Here is a 15,459-nt window from a genome sequence, read left to right as displayed (position 1 = left end):
AAAAAAGAGTAGAAAAAGGGGGATTAAAATGTAGCAGTAGGGAGAAAAAAAATAAAAAAAAAAAGGGAAAAAGTTTGAGCAGGAGGGCAGAATTAAGACATAATTAGCAAAATGATTCCAGTATACAGACATTAAATTCACATTATTTTTATTATGTACAGAAGGGAGTATTAGGGCTAGACTGGGAGTTTAAGAATAAAATGTAGAAGAATACAGAGTTTAAAGAAAATGGATATTGAACATTGAAGAGGGTGTTACACTTTAAGGCCTAAACAGATGTAACAATGAACACAAAATTTAATCAGAAAGGGGTGTATGTAGGTTAGAAAAAGTGATATAAACCGGTTAGAATTAAATAAAAATAAAAATATGGTAAGTTACCTTTTTAATGTTAAAAGAAAGAGGGAAATGAGAAGTCCAACCCACTGTGGGGAAACCCATTTTAGCTCTATTTCATTGGCTTATATTAAGTCCAGAAAATAAAGGTTTTCTACTGGCTAAATGCCATGGTGAACAAATTTTAACTTTATTTTTTTAAATTAAAACATATCTTAATTGGTCGTCAAAATAATTTCTACTTGATAAGGCCTTATGAAAAGGTATGTAGGGAGGTCAAGGTAATTTGTGTTGTGTCTAGGATACGTTTACTTTGGAGAAGAAATCTCACTTACCTCCTTCACTCCGCTGAAGGCCCTGGTCCCGAATTAAGTCCTATGAAAAAATAGAACACATTATTTCTCGTTCTGTGTGTTGTGTTCATTTGCTGGAAGGGTTAACACACAATGTGACAATAAGTCTGTGGATGCCTGACCATCACCCTTTTGGAGTTCTTTTGGACAATCCATTCTAAAACCATGGACATTTAGAGCTGGCCCCCCTTTTGGCTAAAACAGCTTCCACACTTCTGCAAAATGTGTCACAAGAGAGCGCTATGAGGTTGGAGCCGCTAGCATAAAAAGGTGAATTCATACCTTCTAAATAGTCAAACAAAAACAAGTGCAGCGCTAATATGCAAATGACATACCATAAATGACAAAATAATATGTATAGATGTGCTCATGAAACGGAAACAGATTACAAAATGAAAGTCCAATCCTCTATAGTCAGTAATCCACAGTGAAGAATGAACGGTGATTTATAAGGTGTCAAAGCACACACCAAAATGTGCAGTGTAAACCAGAAGTTCAAAGAAACCGTGAATCCACCTCCAGTGACTGATGCAATAGGTGACAGTGCTCCTCCACCAACATTCATATGCGCTCCCCAGATATCATGAAATCAAAGACCTTGGTTACAATCCCATCAGGAGCTGGATAACCCTCTCTGATGCAGGGACGTCCTCTCAATCAAATAAATGCGGTTTCAGCACCTTGCCTGTGCTTTTTTCACGCTAGGCCAGTAAATGATTGTCCTTTCCTCTCAGTAACTTGTGTCCCTGGTCCGCTGTCCTCTGTGAGGCAGGAATTCGGCCCTGGTTACCTGCAGGAGGCCTGCTCTCGGTCGCTCCCCTCCTACTCTGCAGGCTTCGTTACTTGGGCAGCTGTGTCTATGAACCCACCCAGACACAGCTGCCCGAGTAACAGAGCCTGCGGGAGGAGGAGGGGAGCAACCAAGAACAGGCCTCCTGTAGGTAACCATGGCCAGATTCCTGCCTCACAGAGGACATGGACCGAGGACACAAGTTACTGACAGGTGTGTGTCCCTTTCTGGTTACCATGAAGCTGAACTCCAGGCAAAGATAAATACATAATTTAATCAAGCAATGCATTATCAAAAACTTTTTTTTTTTTTAAATTCAACAAGATTATGTAATCTCCTGTATAGTAGGACTGGGAAGGGGTGGGGCAGCAATGTTTTGTATTTGTATTGTTCCATACTTTGACCTGGCTGTCCTTTCTGACTGGGGTGCTAGAATTTCATGGCTGACTGACCAGATTACACACTCAGTGTATTTTGCCATTTCCTCAGAAACTCATCTTTGAGAAGGGGTAGTTGACAGTTATGTGGGTTTTCTAAGCATGCAGCACTCTATTTACTTACGTCAATGTTTACTGGCTCAATGGTGTTTATGTGGACATTCGGGGCAGATGACGAACGATCTCGCTGGCCAAACTGGTTTCTGTGGTCTTCATCGGCTGGTCGAAAGGGCTGGGGAATGGGGATGGATTTGGACGGAGAACTACTTGGGAGGATTGGAGACCTGAAACAGAAAATATAATGCATTATTGACATTTTTTGGCTTTAAAAGTCCTTTTTGATAGCTTGATGGTAAAATGAGGAGATGGGAAAACATCTAATTGCAGTTACACACCCTTGCATGCAAGCGAGCTTCATTGGTTTTTAAACAGGCACATAAGAATATGCTAGAAAAAAAGTTTCTCAACGGGGGTGCTGTAAAGGAAAAAAAAAAACAAACTGTCCCAACTCTGTACATTCAGATCTGAGAGTGATCCTGCATTACCTCCTGTATACAGAGAGGAGGGAAGAGCACACGTATTAAAGTCAGCAACTGAGAAAGCTGTGCAGGCGACAAGCCCGCATCCTACCAACCAATGACATCATCGGTTGATAAGGACATTTCAGGCAGCCCGCACATCTTCCTGGGTACAAATAGCTGGAGGAAGAGAGAGCTGGGAGAAGGTGTGGGCTGTGCGCTCTCCCTCCTCTCTGTATACAGGAGTTAACACAGGGTTGCACTCAGGTCCAGACGTACAGGGGTTTATTATCACCCCATAAAGTCAATGATTACATGGCGCTCTCTGATGGTGGGTGGCATACCATGAGGTAAAGAGGTAAAAATATAGAAAGTAAAAAATGGGTAGAAAAATATAAAAAAGGATGAGGTGGAAGGGGGGAGGGGGCCCACGAAAGCGGCTGCCAGCTGGAGCAAGGAGAGGCTCTGAGGAGAATAAACAAAAAGAAAGCAGCGCCAGCTTAGTGAAGCATAAGGTTTATTAATAAAAAAAACACATAGTGACTTACTCTTAGGTAAGTAAAGGCCGGTAGGGTAGGTGAATGGGATCATCCAGCTTCTTGTCCTGGATACCGTTGCAGAAAGGAGGGGTGCAGGGTGCCGGTGGTGCGTGGAGGCTGTTGTCTGGCAGCCTGTCTGATGGTGCTGTGGTGGTGGAGGACTCTCAGTGGGGCTCCACTTCCTACTTCCTGTCAGCCCGACATCACTTCCTGTGAGGTGGACGGAAAGACGGGCGTTGCTAGCTTTCGGAGCATCCGTGACCGCCTAATGAAGGAGCACGGATGCTCCGAAAGCTAGCAACGCCCATCTTTCCCTTCGCCTCACAGGAAGTGATGTCGGGCTGACAGGAAGTAGGAAGTGGAGCCCCACTGAGAGTCCTCCACCACCACAGCACCATCAGACAGGCTGCCAGACCACAGCCTCCACGCACCACCGGCACCCTGCACCCCTCCTTTCTGCAATGGTATCCAGGACAAGAAGATGGATGATCCCATTCACCTACCCTACCGGCCTTTACTTACCTAACAGTAAGTCACTATGTGTTTTTTTTATTAATAAACCTTATGCTTCACTAAGCTGGCGCTGCTTTCTTTTTGTTTATTATCGCCCCTAATCTCCTCCCCAAACCGCTCCTACTCTGGAAAAAGAAATTGTGGGTGGGGGTGGTAATCAAGCTGGGTGGGGAAGAGCACAGCCTACACCTGCTCCTGGCAGCCTCCTCTCTGCTGCTGTCATTACTCCTATAATGAGAGACAGAATTTGTGGGCGAGGGGTTATATGCTAAGAGGAGGGATTTGGGAGGGGGGAGGATGGGAATTTGGGGGAAAATTTTCAACCTACAGACCACTGAACTGTGACTCACAGATTACATTTTAGAGCTTGTTCCCACCAGATGCAGTGCGATAAACTGCGAAATTGCGCGTTTTCCCACACTGCATAAAAATGTGCGGTCTTTGACAGCTGAACACAGGTGCAGTACCATGTGTTTTGGTGCAGCATGATTTAAAAAACCATGCCAGCACCTTTTTTGTGTGCAGTACCATTGAGTGCGGGGGAACACTCAATGGTGCGTGCTCGGATAAACGAGCCCTCAGATTTGTGTACCCCAGAATTGTACATTATTAACAGTGACTTAAAAAGGTTGACAAACAGGGTGTTCGAATACTGCATGCTTACTGGAACTGGAACTGGTTACACTGAAGGGGATGCAAGCTCAAATAAACCACTAGCTAACATTTACAAAGCTGTCACATCTAAATCTTCTTGGAAAAAAAAAAAAAAAAAAAAAACACACCTTTAGTAATCTCTGCAATGCATACCATCCTTCCCCAGGTTTTATCCCTTTAAAAATACTGAAAGTAGAGAAAAATAAAAATTTGGATCTGCCAGAAACCCAGTAAACGCCTACATTTCTGTGCATGCTGCCTTTGCTGCACTGACAAAGTGGCATTATCAAACCTGCCCGGTTCACCTATGCTGAACTACAGAACTCACTTCTATGTTAATATTTATAACATAAGAGGCCGATGCACTTCTTGAGATTTCACTGCAGCAGAGGTAGTGGTCAGCTCACAACAGGAAGTCAGGAAACTAATGTTCTGGCAGATGAACAGTTATTTTTCTTTACTTGCAGTTGTAATAGAAGACAAAATCTGGGGAAATGTGCATATGTTGCTGAGATATAGCGCTTTTTTTTTTTAAATTTCTTCCAAGAATATACTTTAAAAAAAAAAAGTACCATGCCTGTTTGGAAAGCCCAGGACAGCAGCTGCCTTTTATTCTTCCAGGCTACATATAAGTTCAAGGGCAGTACTGTAAATCTCCATGAAGCGGAATAAGCATAGCTTCAAATGTATAGAGCTCAGAAATCAGATCATGGCAGCTTTCATTTGTGTTTAGCACACAGGAACTTTGCTGTATAACAGAGACAGACCGATACATTGTACTAAATTTGAAGTTCGCCTCAAACACAACTGAAAAAAGCAATGAAATGCAAATGTGTCACAGTAAGAAATGGCAATCAAGGGGAACATGGGCTTAAAACTGGGGAGAGGAGGTCCTCACAGAGGAGATCTGATGGGGGAAGCGAGACAACTGTAAAGTACAAGCCAATGTCAGCGCTGAAGCATGAGATGCGGATTTCAGGCAGAACCGTGTAATAAACTAAAGTGTCCGCAAACTGCAAGCTGTCAGGATGATGAATTGGAACTTTGCCACAATAATTCAACGTTAATATGACCGGCTACACGATCGCTGCACTTCATTATATCTGCCCTAGGAAACAAGTGCTTTCTGCTGCCTGAAGCCAAAAAAAAAAAAAACTTTGCAGGTGGAGAGAATGAACAGGGCAAGAAAACAGGAGAAACTAAAATGAAGAGGCAAGCTATTTCTTTTTGGCAAACACACAACATGGTGACTATGGACAACAAGTGCTATGAGGAACAGCAATTTCCTGCATGCACCCCAGTTAAGCAGCTATTTTATGAAAACTTAATAGGGAAACAAAACATCAGCCTCCTCCAATAGTGGGAAATTACTTTTAGGAGTCGCTATAGATTCTAGATTGTAAGCTCAGCCTCCTCCAATAGTAGTAAATTACTTTTAGGAGTCGCTATAGATTCTAGATTGTAAGCTCTAACGAGCAGGGCCCTCTGATTCCTCCTGTATTGAATTGTACTGTAACTGTATTGTCTTCCCCACACTGTAAAGCGCTGCGCAAACTGTTGGCGCTATACAAATTCTGTATAATAATAATAATAATAATAATAATAATAATATAGAAGCGGTTTACCAGAAAAGGTTGTGTAGTTTCCAGCCCATTTTGGCCAATATAATGTAGCACAAAAATACATATTATACTATATAGTCAAAAGTTTGTGGACATCTGATCAGCACATGGTCACTATATGGTCAAAAGTATGTGGGCACCCAAGTTTTCAGTTCAGGTAAAAATCCTTTTCTTGAGAATCCATTAGGGGGAATTCATTAAGGGACACAGGACATCTTTTCCCTTTAGGTTTTACAGCTCACAGGATGACTGGACACTGGCAAAACAAAATCTGTAGGCCAGCCAGGATAACTGCTCCCATCTATTCAGGACAAGAGTCTTTCCTTTGTAAAAACCAAAAGTAGTACCAACTGAGGGGTGGGAAGGATAGCAAACAAACCTTAACAGATCCGAGAAAACTCAAGTGGGCACTGCTTGCAGCACAAAGAACCACCGGAAGAACATTGAACCCGAAGTAGGCCTTGGAACAGGTTGAAAGGTGCACCTGGGTGAATTTAGAGAATGTGTGGACAGAAGACCACAGCCTTAAAAATGTGGGAAACAGTTGCTTGATGCCAAAAGCCCAAGAAGCATTTACAGATCTAGTAAAGTGCATTTTGATAGGTATGGGTTGAACCAAATTGCTGATACTACAAGCCTGAATGTTGGGTCTGCCAGAGTCACATAAACACAGTGCAGGGGCGTAACTACAGGTGTAGCAATTGCAACCGGGCCCCATGCGGCTCCCCTGTACACCTGGGTAGCAGGGCCGGCGGGGGCAGCATGTAGAGAAATTACTGTCCTTTTTCCTCCTGTACCTGCAGGAGGAAAATGGAGGAGATTGGTTCCTCTGTATGCTGTCCCCGCCACTCCTCCTATCCACTTCACTTGTGTTCTGCTGTCTCTGGGCCCCCTGTGCGCTCCCCTGGTCCCCCTCACTGTGCTTCCCCCCACCCCCACTGTGCTCCCTTGCCTCTTCTGCCGGCTGTTGCAGGGGATATGTCACAATAGAGAGCCAGGAAGGGGGTCAGTAAATATGTAATTTACCAGCTCCTTCCTTTTCTGAATGGCCAGAGTCATAGTCAGTGACATTGTAAAAAAAAAAAATAAAATGCTAAAAAATACAATTAAAATAACAAAAAATAAAAACTATTGACACCAGTGGGTGAACTTCCAGGATCGCAAAGGTCACACTTGCAACTGGGCCCTGGCATTCCACCACAGTGGGTAGGCCCCAAGATGGCAGGAAGGGGGCCCACTGCAGAACTTGTGAAAGGGTCCCACTGTGGGACCGTAATAAAGGGCCCCAGGATTAAAAGGGAAGGGCCCCAGCCAGGGGTCCGGGGAGCCCTTTATGGTTTCTTGCACCGGGTCCCTGAAGGTTCTAGTTACGCCTCTGACACGGTGGATCAAGAAGCCAGTGCACCCTTACGGGACCCATCTGGGATTACAAAAGGGGAATCGGTCTTGTTAAAAGGAAGAAGTGACTGAGAGCACAGCCTAAACCCCATCCACCCAATGGAGGGATATTCCCTCCATTGGGTGAAGGAAGAATAAGGTTTTGGCTGAAGTGAAAGGCAAAAACAACCTTATAAAAGAAAGAAGTTCTGAACTTTCACTGCCCGAACCACAGCCAACAAAGCAGGGAAATTTCCTTTTGCTATGGGGGCACACTCAAAAAAGAACCCACGAGTACTGGCGGGGACCCCTCCAGGAGAGCAAGATCAGGGCTGCTCTGTGCAATACCATTGGGACTACGTGTTATGTATGGACGGTGTACTGAGATGTGTGTGCTGCAATGTATTTTTTGATATGTAAACAAATAATGCATTCTGTATGCAGGTCAAGTAATTGGCTGACCAACTAATCGATTACGAAAATGGTTGAAAACTATTTTCATAAATCGATTTTAATGGATTATGCCAATTAGTTGTTTCAGCCCTTTACTTTTAAGCAATTTTGTCCAGTCAGACATGGTTTGATGAAGGGCCCACTAGCGAAAGCAGAGCTCTATAAAGTTTCTAACCGCTTATCGTTTGAGTCCATAAAAAACAGGCGTGTCCTCTAAAAGAATAAGCATCTTGTTAAAGTGGTTCTAAGTGCTGGTTCACACTATAGTGATGTCAGACATCGCATGCAAATCACATGCGATATCTGTGCGATGCAAATTCAGCGATACAGATTGTATGGATGAATTTTCATGGCATTCGGACCAAAGTCGTGCAGGACCCTTTTTTTGGTCCGCACCAGAATCAAATCGCATGGGTGTTCACACCCATGCGAACCGATTCCTGTCTGAATTGACAGTTTGCACTGCGATATGTGAACTGATCTGGGGGGTGTCATTAACTTTATATTGACACTCTCAGCAGTTTGCATATGGCAGTGTGAACTGTCTGAGTCGGGTGCGATACAGAAACCTGCAGTGGATTTGCAGGGTTCCCGCATCGCACCAATGTGAACCGAGCCTTAAGCCTAAAGATTTTTTTACCCTAATGCATATTCTGCAAAAAAAAAAAAAAAAATTCCACTGTGCTCCCCCTCTTCCTAAAACTTACCCGACTCCCGTATCGATGCAGCGCTGTGCCCAGCTGCAATTCTTCTCTCCCTTCTCTTTCTGGTCTCACAGGCTTTGCTGAGAGCAGCAGGAGACATTGGCTTCTGCTTCTGTCTATAAAATTTAGTAAGCAGAGAGCAGGAGGTGGGGCCACGCCACGTGCATCAATAGACACAAACAGCCCAGCTCGGAAGGGAGACCGCATGTCTGGGGCAGACACAGAAGTGGAAGAGCCAATATCACCAACAGGGGACGGCAGAAGAGGTGGTAAGGGGTAGCTCTGTGCAATACCATTACACAGAGCAAGTATGAACCTGTTTATTAGAGATGCACAGAAAGTTTGGCGGCCGAAACATAACGGTCAAAAACAGAGTTATCAGCATTTTGCAGATAGAGAAAAAGGTGCCGTGCCGGAAAAGCACACAATCTTGCCGAGATTTTATTGTGCTTCTATGTTTTTCATAGGGTCATGTGACTCAAAAACGGCATCAAAGAACACAACACGGGTGCCTTATTGATGTGTTCTTCTTGTATTTTTTAATGCATTTCAACAAGGAGGTGCGTTTTTGGAGCAAGCAACATTGCTGCATCCACAGTGAGGATAAGCCACTTGCGCAAAAAATTCCCACTAAACAGATATAGGAACAATTAATTGTTTATGGCTTTCACTTTCTGTAAGCTATGGTTGGCAAAATGATGGCAGTAAAAAGCTCAGTTTAATTGTTTTTCAGGTTTGTAAAAGTCACAGCTATGGTTATATTTGGATGGAAAGAAAATATTACATTTATAAATAAATCTATTAATCTCATTTATCTTTTATTTTTAACATTTTCCAGTTCTCAAGTGTCTGCAGCTGAATATAAACTCGCAATTATACACAAAAAATCGAATTAAAAAAGTTACCTACATTTTGCTTTTGTCTTGTTTTTTATTGTGCCAAAATACAAAGTAGATTGCATTTTAAGAGCCGGTTCACACTGGGGCGACTTGTCAGGCGACCTGGTCGCCTGACAAGTCGCGGTGGGTCGCCTGCCATAGATTAGCACAGTACCCGTTCTAATAGGAGCGACACAAGTCGCTCCGACTTAGAAAAAGGGTCCTGTACTACTTTGGGGCGACCTGGAGCAACCTGCATTGACTTCAATGATATGAAGTCTGTGCATGCCGCTCCGAGGTCGCTGTGCACCGCGACTTCACAGGTCGCCCTGGCAAGTCGGGTCGCTCCTATGTGAACCGGCTCTAAGTGTCAGGAAACAAAACAGATTTTTATTACGGTCATTTTAGCTTTTACATTTATTGGCATTTGATTTTGGTCAGAACACATATGTCGAATAATAGCCGATGATGAAGAAAAAAAATTCAAAGGACAGACTTTCCATGTTTTCTGCCAATGTCACTGTTAATGCTCAGTGCAGTATTGACACACAAACACTTCTTGTGATTAGTCAAAACAGGAGGTGGCTAGACAAAGCATCGTACAATTTACATGCCACCTGGATAAGCAGGCACCCTATAAGTATGACACAAGCTTAACCACTTCAATACTGGGCACTCTTATCCCCTTCCTGCCCAGGCCAAGTTTCAGTTTTGAGCGCGGTCGTACTTTGAATGACAATTGCACGGTCATGCAGCACTGTACCCATATGACATTTTTATCATTTTTTTTTTCCCGGACAAATATAGCTTTCTTTTGGTGGTATTTAATCACCACTGGGTTTTTTTTTTTTGCTAAATAAAAAAAAAAAAAAAATGCATTTTTCTTATTTTCGGTTATAAAATTTTACAAATAATCTTTCTTCATTGATGTAGGCCAAACTGTATTCTGCGAGGTTTCTTTGGCGAAAATAACCCAAATCAGTGTTTATAAAAAACTTTCCTTCTAATAGACTAAATAAGAGTTTAAAAACTATGGTATATATACTCACTATATTACCAAAAGTATTGGGACGCCTGCCTTTACACGCACATGAACTTTAATGGCATCCCGGTCTTAGTCTGTAGGGTTCAATATTGAGTTGGTCCACCCTTTGCGGCTTTTAACAGCTTCAACTCTTCTGGGAAGGCTGTCCACAAGGTTTAGGAGTGTGTCTAAAAGGAATGTTTGACTATTCTTCCGGAACTGCATTTGTTTTGTCAGGCACTGATGTTGGATGACAAGGCCTGGCTTGCAGTCTCCACTCTAATTCATCCCGAAGGTGTTCTAACGAGTTGAGGTCAGGACTCTGTGCAGGCCAATCAAGTTCCTCCACCCCAAACTTGCTCATTCATGTCTTTATGGACCTTACTTTGTGCACTTTTGTGCAAATCATTTGGTGGAGGGGGGATTATGGTGTGAGGTTGTGTTTCAAGGGTTGGGCTTGGCCCCTTAGTTTCAGTGAAGGGAATTCTTAAGGTATCAGCATACCAAGACATTTTGGACAATTTCATGCTCCCAACTTTGTGGGAACTGTTTGGGGGTGACTCCTTCCTGTTCCAACATGACTGTTCACCAGTGCACAAAACAAGTAGACAGTCCAAAGTTTTAAGAGGAATGACAAGTTTTTAGAAGTTGTACATTGTTTGTCTGAATAAAAAAAAAGTTTTGATGATTTATTTTATTTTTTTACATAACGTTACCAGTGCAGTGTCATCATAACTGGTGTGGCGGTGATCAGGGACACTGGTGAGAGTATGAAAAAATAAGATAACATTTTCTTTTTTTTCTTTTCTTCTTTCAGGTTACTTTTTTCATTTTTATTTTTTAACAAACTGACCAGAGCAATACAGTATTACCCCTGTAATGTGCTACTCTGGGGAAGTGATCAGGATTTTTTTTTTTATACACACATTATGATTGGTTATACCAGTGAATTTTACTGGTATACGAAACCACTTCCAAATCACAGCTAGCAACAGAATTGTAAACAATGAATGGCATGAATCAAAGCTATTCATGGTTTACAATTGTCATGTGATCTGCTGCGATTGGTCACAGGGATCACATGGTACCGGCAGCGGCCCGATGCACTGATCAGTCATCGGCTGTGACAGATCGCGCAGTGGAGCGAGCAAAGCACGTTCTGGGAGGACGTCATATGACACCCACCCGGAACGAGTAAGGTTCCCCCCCCCCCCCTCCCTTTAAACTCCTTTGCATGCACACACAGGCTTTTAGCAGAATTTAGTGGCAGGGACTTTTAGAAACAGAAAAGAAAAACCCACTGCAGTGTAGTCCAGGAGCAGAGGAGTTTTGGCAGAAAAAAAAAAAAAACACTTGCATGGAAAGGCTAGGCTTGTTCAGTGCTTGAGCATTAATTCATTTCAATGGCCAGAATAAATTACATTTTTTGGTTAATGAAATTAACTTCCAAGCGATTGGCGTCTATATATGTGACTAAACGGGTTACATACTTTTACAAGCGTCAGACGTTTTTCTGCCCAAACATTGCTGCCAGGAGGAAAGGCTTCTATGAGAGTTTGCAAAGTGTCCTGTGTGCATCCCGCCAAAATATCAAATTGATCTCCCCCTCCCCAGTGTCTTTGTGGAAATTTGTGCGTAATCAGCCAACATTAGGATTATTGTTTCCATGTAAAATCTTTTTCTTGAGTACATCAGAGGACACAGAGGAGCTAAAGTGATTCTAAAGGCAGCAAACCTTTTTTTATTTTTACCTTAATGCATTCCCCGCATTAAGGTAAAAAACAAAAAATGTGGCAAGCAATGAGCGACACAAGCCAGAGGGGATGGATCTCTGTATCCTGTGATGTACTCCAAGAAAAGGGTTTTACAAATAAACCAGTAATCCTAAATTTCTTTACCGTACATCACAGGACACAGATGTTAACATTACTGCATGGCATGTCCCAAAGCAATAAATATGAGGGGTGGGCAACACAGCAATAAGCCCAAATCCCGAAACAGAACGGTGGAACCAAACCCCCTTACAAAGCCATATGCAAAACCCTTTAACCGAAACTGGTGTCCATAGAAGCAAAAATGTCAACCTGGTAGAACATTGTAAAAATGTGAAGAGAAGACCAGGTTGCAATCTTTTAAACTTCAAATAATAAAGGATTGATGCTAAAATGGCCCATTGACACTCCTAGCGGAATGGGCCTCAACCTGGAAAGGAAGAACCTCGTCCTTGAGCCTGAGAAATGAATGGCTAAATCCACTTGGAAAAAGTGGATATAGAAACAGCCTTGACCCTGACAAGGTCCTTCAGGCAGAAGAAAAACGAAACCAGGCCATTGAAATGAAACAGACTTGAGATAAAATACAAACATGCCAAACAACCAAAGTGTGAAGCCCCTTCTCTTTTGGAAGTTTAGTAGTAGAACAAAAAGATAGCAGCACAATATTCTAATTAAGGAAAAATGAAGAAACCACCTTAGGCAAGAAAGAGTATTGAGGCCTCAATGTCACTGTATCCCGGTGAAAAATGTTGCATGAAAGCACAGCCATGCAGGAAAGCACAGACAATTCCAAGTTCCTGAGACCTGCATTTAATGGCCACCAAAGAGGACAACCTTGTTCGTAGGTTATTTAGGGCAACGTTTCTCAACTCCAGTCCTCAAGTACCCACAATAGGTCATGTTTCAGGAAAACGGCTGTGGTAATTACTAAAGGCGGTACAACTGAGAAATAAGCATGACAGGCCCTCTTTATTAAGAGATCTGGGGTCAAAAAGACCCTAGATCTCCAATTTACCTTGAAAAGCAAAAAACGTTGCAGGCGAACCTTCCGACCTGATGAGGAATATATTCTTCACTCTGCATGCGAGAAGCCATGGCTTGCTGTGGGATGAAAGGCCTTTAACCACAGCCACTTTGCTTATAGGAGTGTTGGCTTATGCCAAAACACTGAATTGAAAACACCCCCAAAAATATATGTGCTCCTGTTCTTGCTGTGCCACGATGAACAGAAGTCAGCTTGGTTGACCTTCCAATTCATCCAAAAAGTTTTCAGTAGAGTAGAGATAAGGGCTCTGTGTAGGATACTCTAGTTATACCACACCAAAGTTATCAAACTATGTCTTTATGCAGTTAACTTTATACACAGGGCCACAGCTATGCTAGAAAAAAAAGCCTTCCCAATAATGAACATATAGGAAGGTGTGAGGTAGGTCAGGTGTCCACAACGTTTTGACCATATAATAAATTGTAAAATGACAATCAGGTCTTTTAACGTAAAATTTAAAGCATCAAATTCACGAAACATTCTGTCTTCGTCAAGAAAAAAAAAAAAAGAAGGATTCTTGAATGCTTTAACTTATAGCAACCAATGAAAATTCTTATTTTACCAACCTTCAGCACAGAAACTGCAGATTGGATATCCAGGCTTGAAGAGAACCTGTACTGTGAAAGGTATGCCCAAAAATGTAAAAGATTATTCACCAATATGGTCGATAGCTTCCCTGCAGTGGATTGCAGATTTACCATGCCTTGTTCTGCACAGTGTCTGTGTGCAGGTGGCTATCGTAGTACAAGCAGGGCTTTGTTTACTTCATGCTAGAGCTGCCCCATTTCCACCCCCAAATAACTGGTGGGAAAAGATAAAAAAAAAAAAAACACAGCAGGAGAAGTGGAAGCACAGATCCTCAGAATGAATAATGCACCATCAAATCCGCAAATATTAAAAATTTGGTGAGATTAGCAGACAGAGGCAGAAGTGCAGTAGCTGATCTTACACTGAAGATATACAGCTATGAAGCACAGGGCACAGAAGAGGAATTCAAAACAAAGAGTGGGTACTGCATATGCGCATTTACTATTTCTAGGTGGTTCTGCAAATCTTTTTTTTTCCCGGTTCAGGTCCACTTTAAGAATAAGCATTTTCAATGACCATATCATAAACCCATCCAATTCTTGGACACTAAACTATATACTGTATATCAGCACAGAAAAATTATGAAACTGGAAAGAGTTTGGTGACAAATTATCCTCTCTGCCAGTTTCACTGATGAGCCCTCTCGTGCTGCCGCTTCTCACATGTTGTACTTTATGCTTATGTGCCTTTTTTTTTTTTTTTTATAAAGATACTGCTATGGATGACAAACTTGGCAAGTTACTGTGGCGGGATGCTGAACATCTATTGTAATAGAGTTGGCTTGGAATTTGCATAAACGAATTAGCATATCCTGGGAATTTGCATGATACAAACCAAAGTCTTCCAGACAGTGAGCCCAAACAGCTGCAACATTGCATCAGAGGGTAGAGAATAGATCAGATACCTAAACCCTTGGTGATTCACTGCATGTTTGTGTTTTCGCCAATACCGATTAGGACTCATGCCATGATCAACCCTAAAGTAGAACTAAACTATGGGAGAGGAAGTGAAGAAAAATCTCCAAAATGGAACACAGATGGCGGAAAAAAAAAAAAAAAAAAAAAAAGGGACTACCTAGTTATTACCCTCCCTTGCTCTATCCCAAAAAAAAAAAAAAAAAAAAAAAAAGATTTGGCCTATAGTTTTCGCATTAGGTGGTGGGATATAGGAAAATTTAGCTTGAAACGAGCATCAAAACCAGACTGTACAATCTCCTGTACAATTTACTAACAGCTAAGAAATAGAGTGCCTACCTGACTGCATAGAATTTGAATGAAATGTTTAGGTAACACTACTGTTGGCAAAATATTACAATACAATAGGTTATGTATCCAGTTTGGTGTAGCTGGTTCTATAATATTAGGCTGTATCTGCACTATATTGCAATGGTTCTGGGTGTGCCTGTGACTGTTGGGGCATAATGGAAAGAGCTGTATGGCTCCTCCCATTGACCTAAAATAAGGAACCACCCTCTATTTTTGGAATATGTGATGAAAAGAGTCTTCTAAATATGTTCTGCTCAAAGGTGGTTCTACTGTACTACGAACTCATCCAGTTCATTAATTCACTAATTACAAATCTATGGCTTCATAAAAGGTAACAAAACTATTAAAGCAGAACTCCACCCATAAGCAGAATTTCTGCTTTTCTTCCTTCTGACCTTGATCAGACGTATAACATTTATTTTTTTGGTGTGGGGGGGGGGGGGGGGGGCAGAACAGGTACCTAGTTTTGAAAGGCATTTAAAATTGTGCACCCACACGCAACGGCGTCAAACAAATGTAAGTTTTACTATCCATAAGTGATGCTTTAAAATCCTTTACAGGTGACAACTTCAGATTTACACAGGAGGT

General features: G+C 42.2%; 1 protein-coding gene across 4 annotated transcripts in view; it reads right to left on the bottom strand.

The window, feature by feature from the left end:
• BRAF (B-Raf proto-oncogene, serine/threonine kinase) overlaps window positions 1–15,459 on the bottom strand; it is a 172,100-nt gene that overhangs the window by 38,966 nt on the left and 117,675 nt on the right. For all 4 annotated transcript variants that reach the window (XM_082254636.1, XM_082254638.1, XM_082254635.1 and 1 more), the window contains exons 8-9: window positions 2,041–2,200; window positions 672–711 (exon numbers count right to left, since the gene is read on the bottom strand). In XM_082254636.1, the coding sequence (XP_082110762.1) occupies window positions 672–711; window positions 2,041–2,200 (200 nt within the window). The remainder of the gene's footprint in view (window positions 1–671; window positions 712–2,040; window positions 2,201–15,459) is intronic.

This window comes from Pelophylax lessonae (assembly GCF_965119305.1).
Source record: "Pelophylax lessonae genome assembly, chromosome: 4".
Classification (NCBI taxonomy): Eukaryota; Metazoa; Chordata; class Amphibia; order Anura; family Ranidae; genus Pelophylax; species Pelophylax lessonae.
The sequence above is the reverse complement of the archived record's forward strand: the minus strand, read 5'-3'. Positions and strand labels throughout refer to the sequence as shown.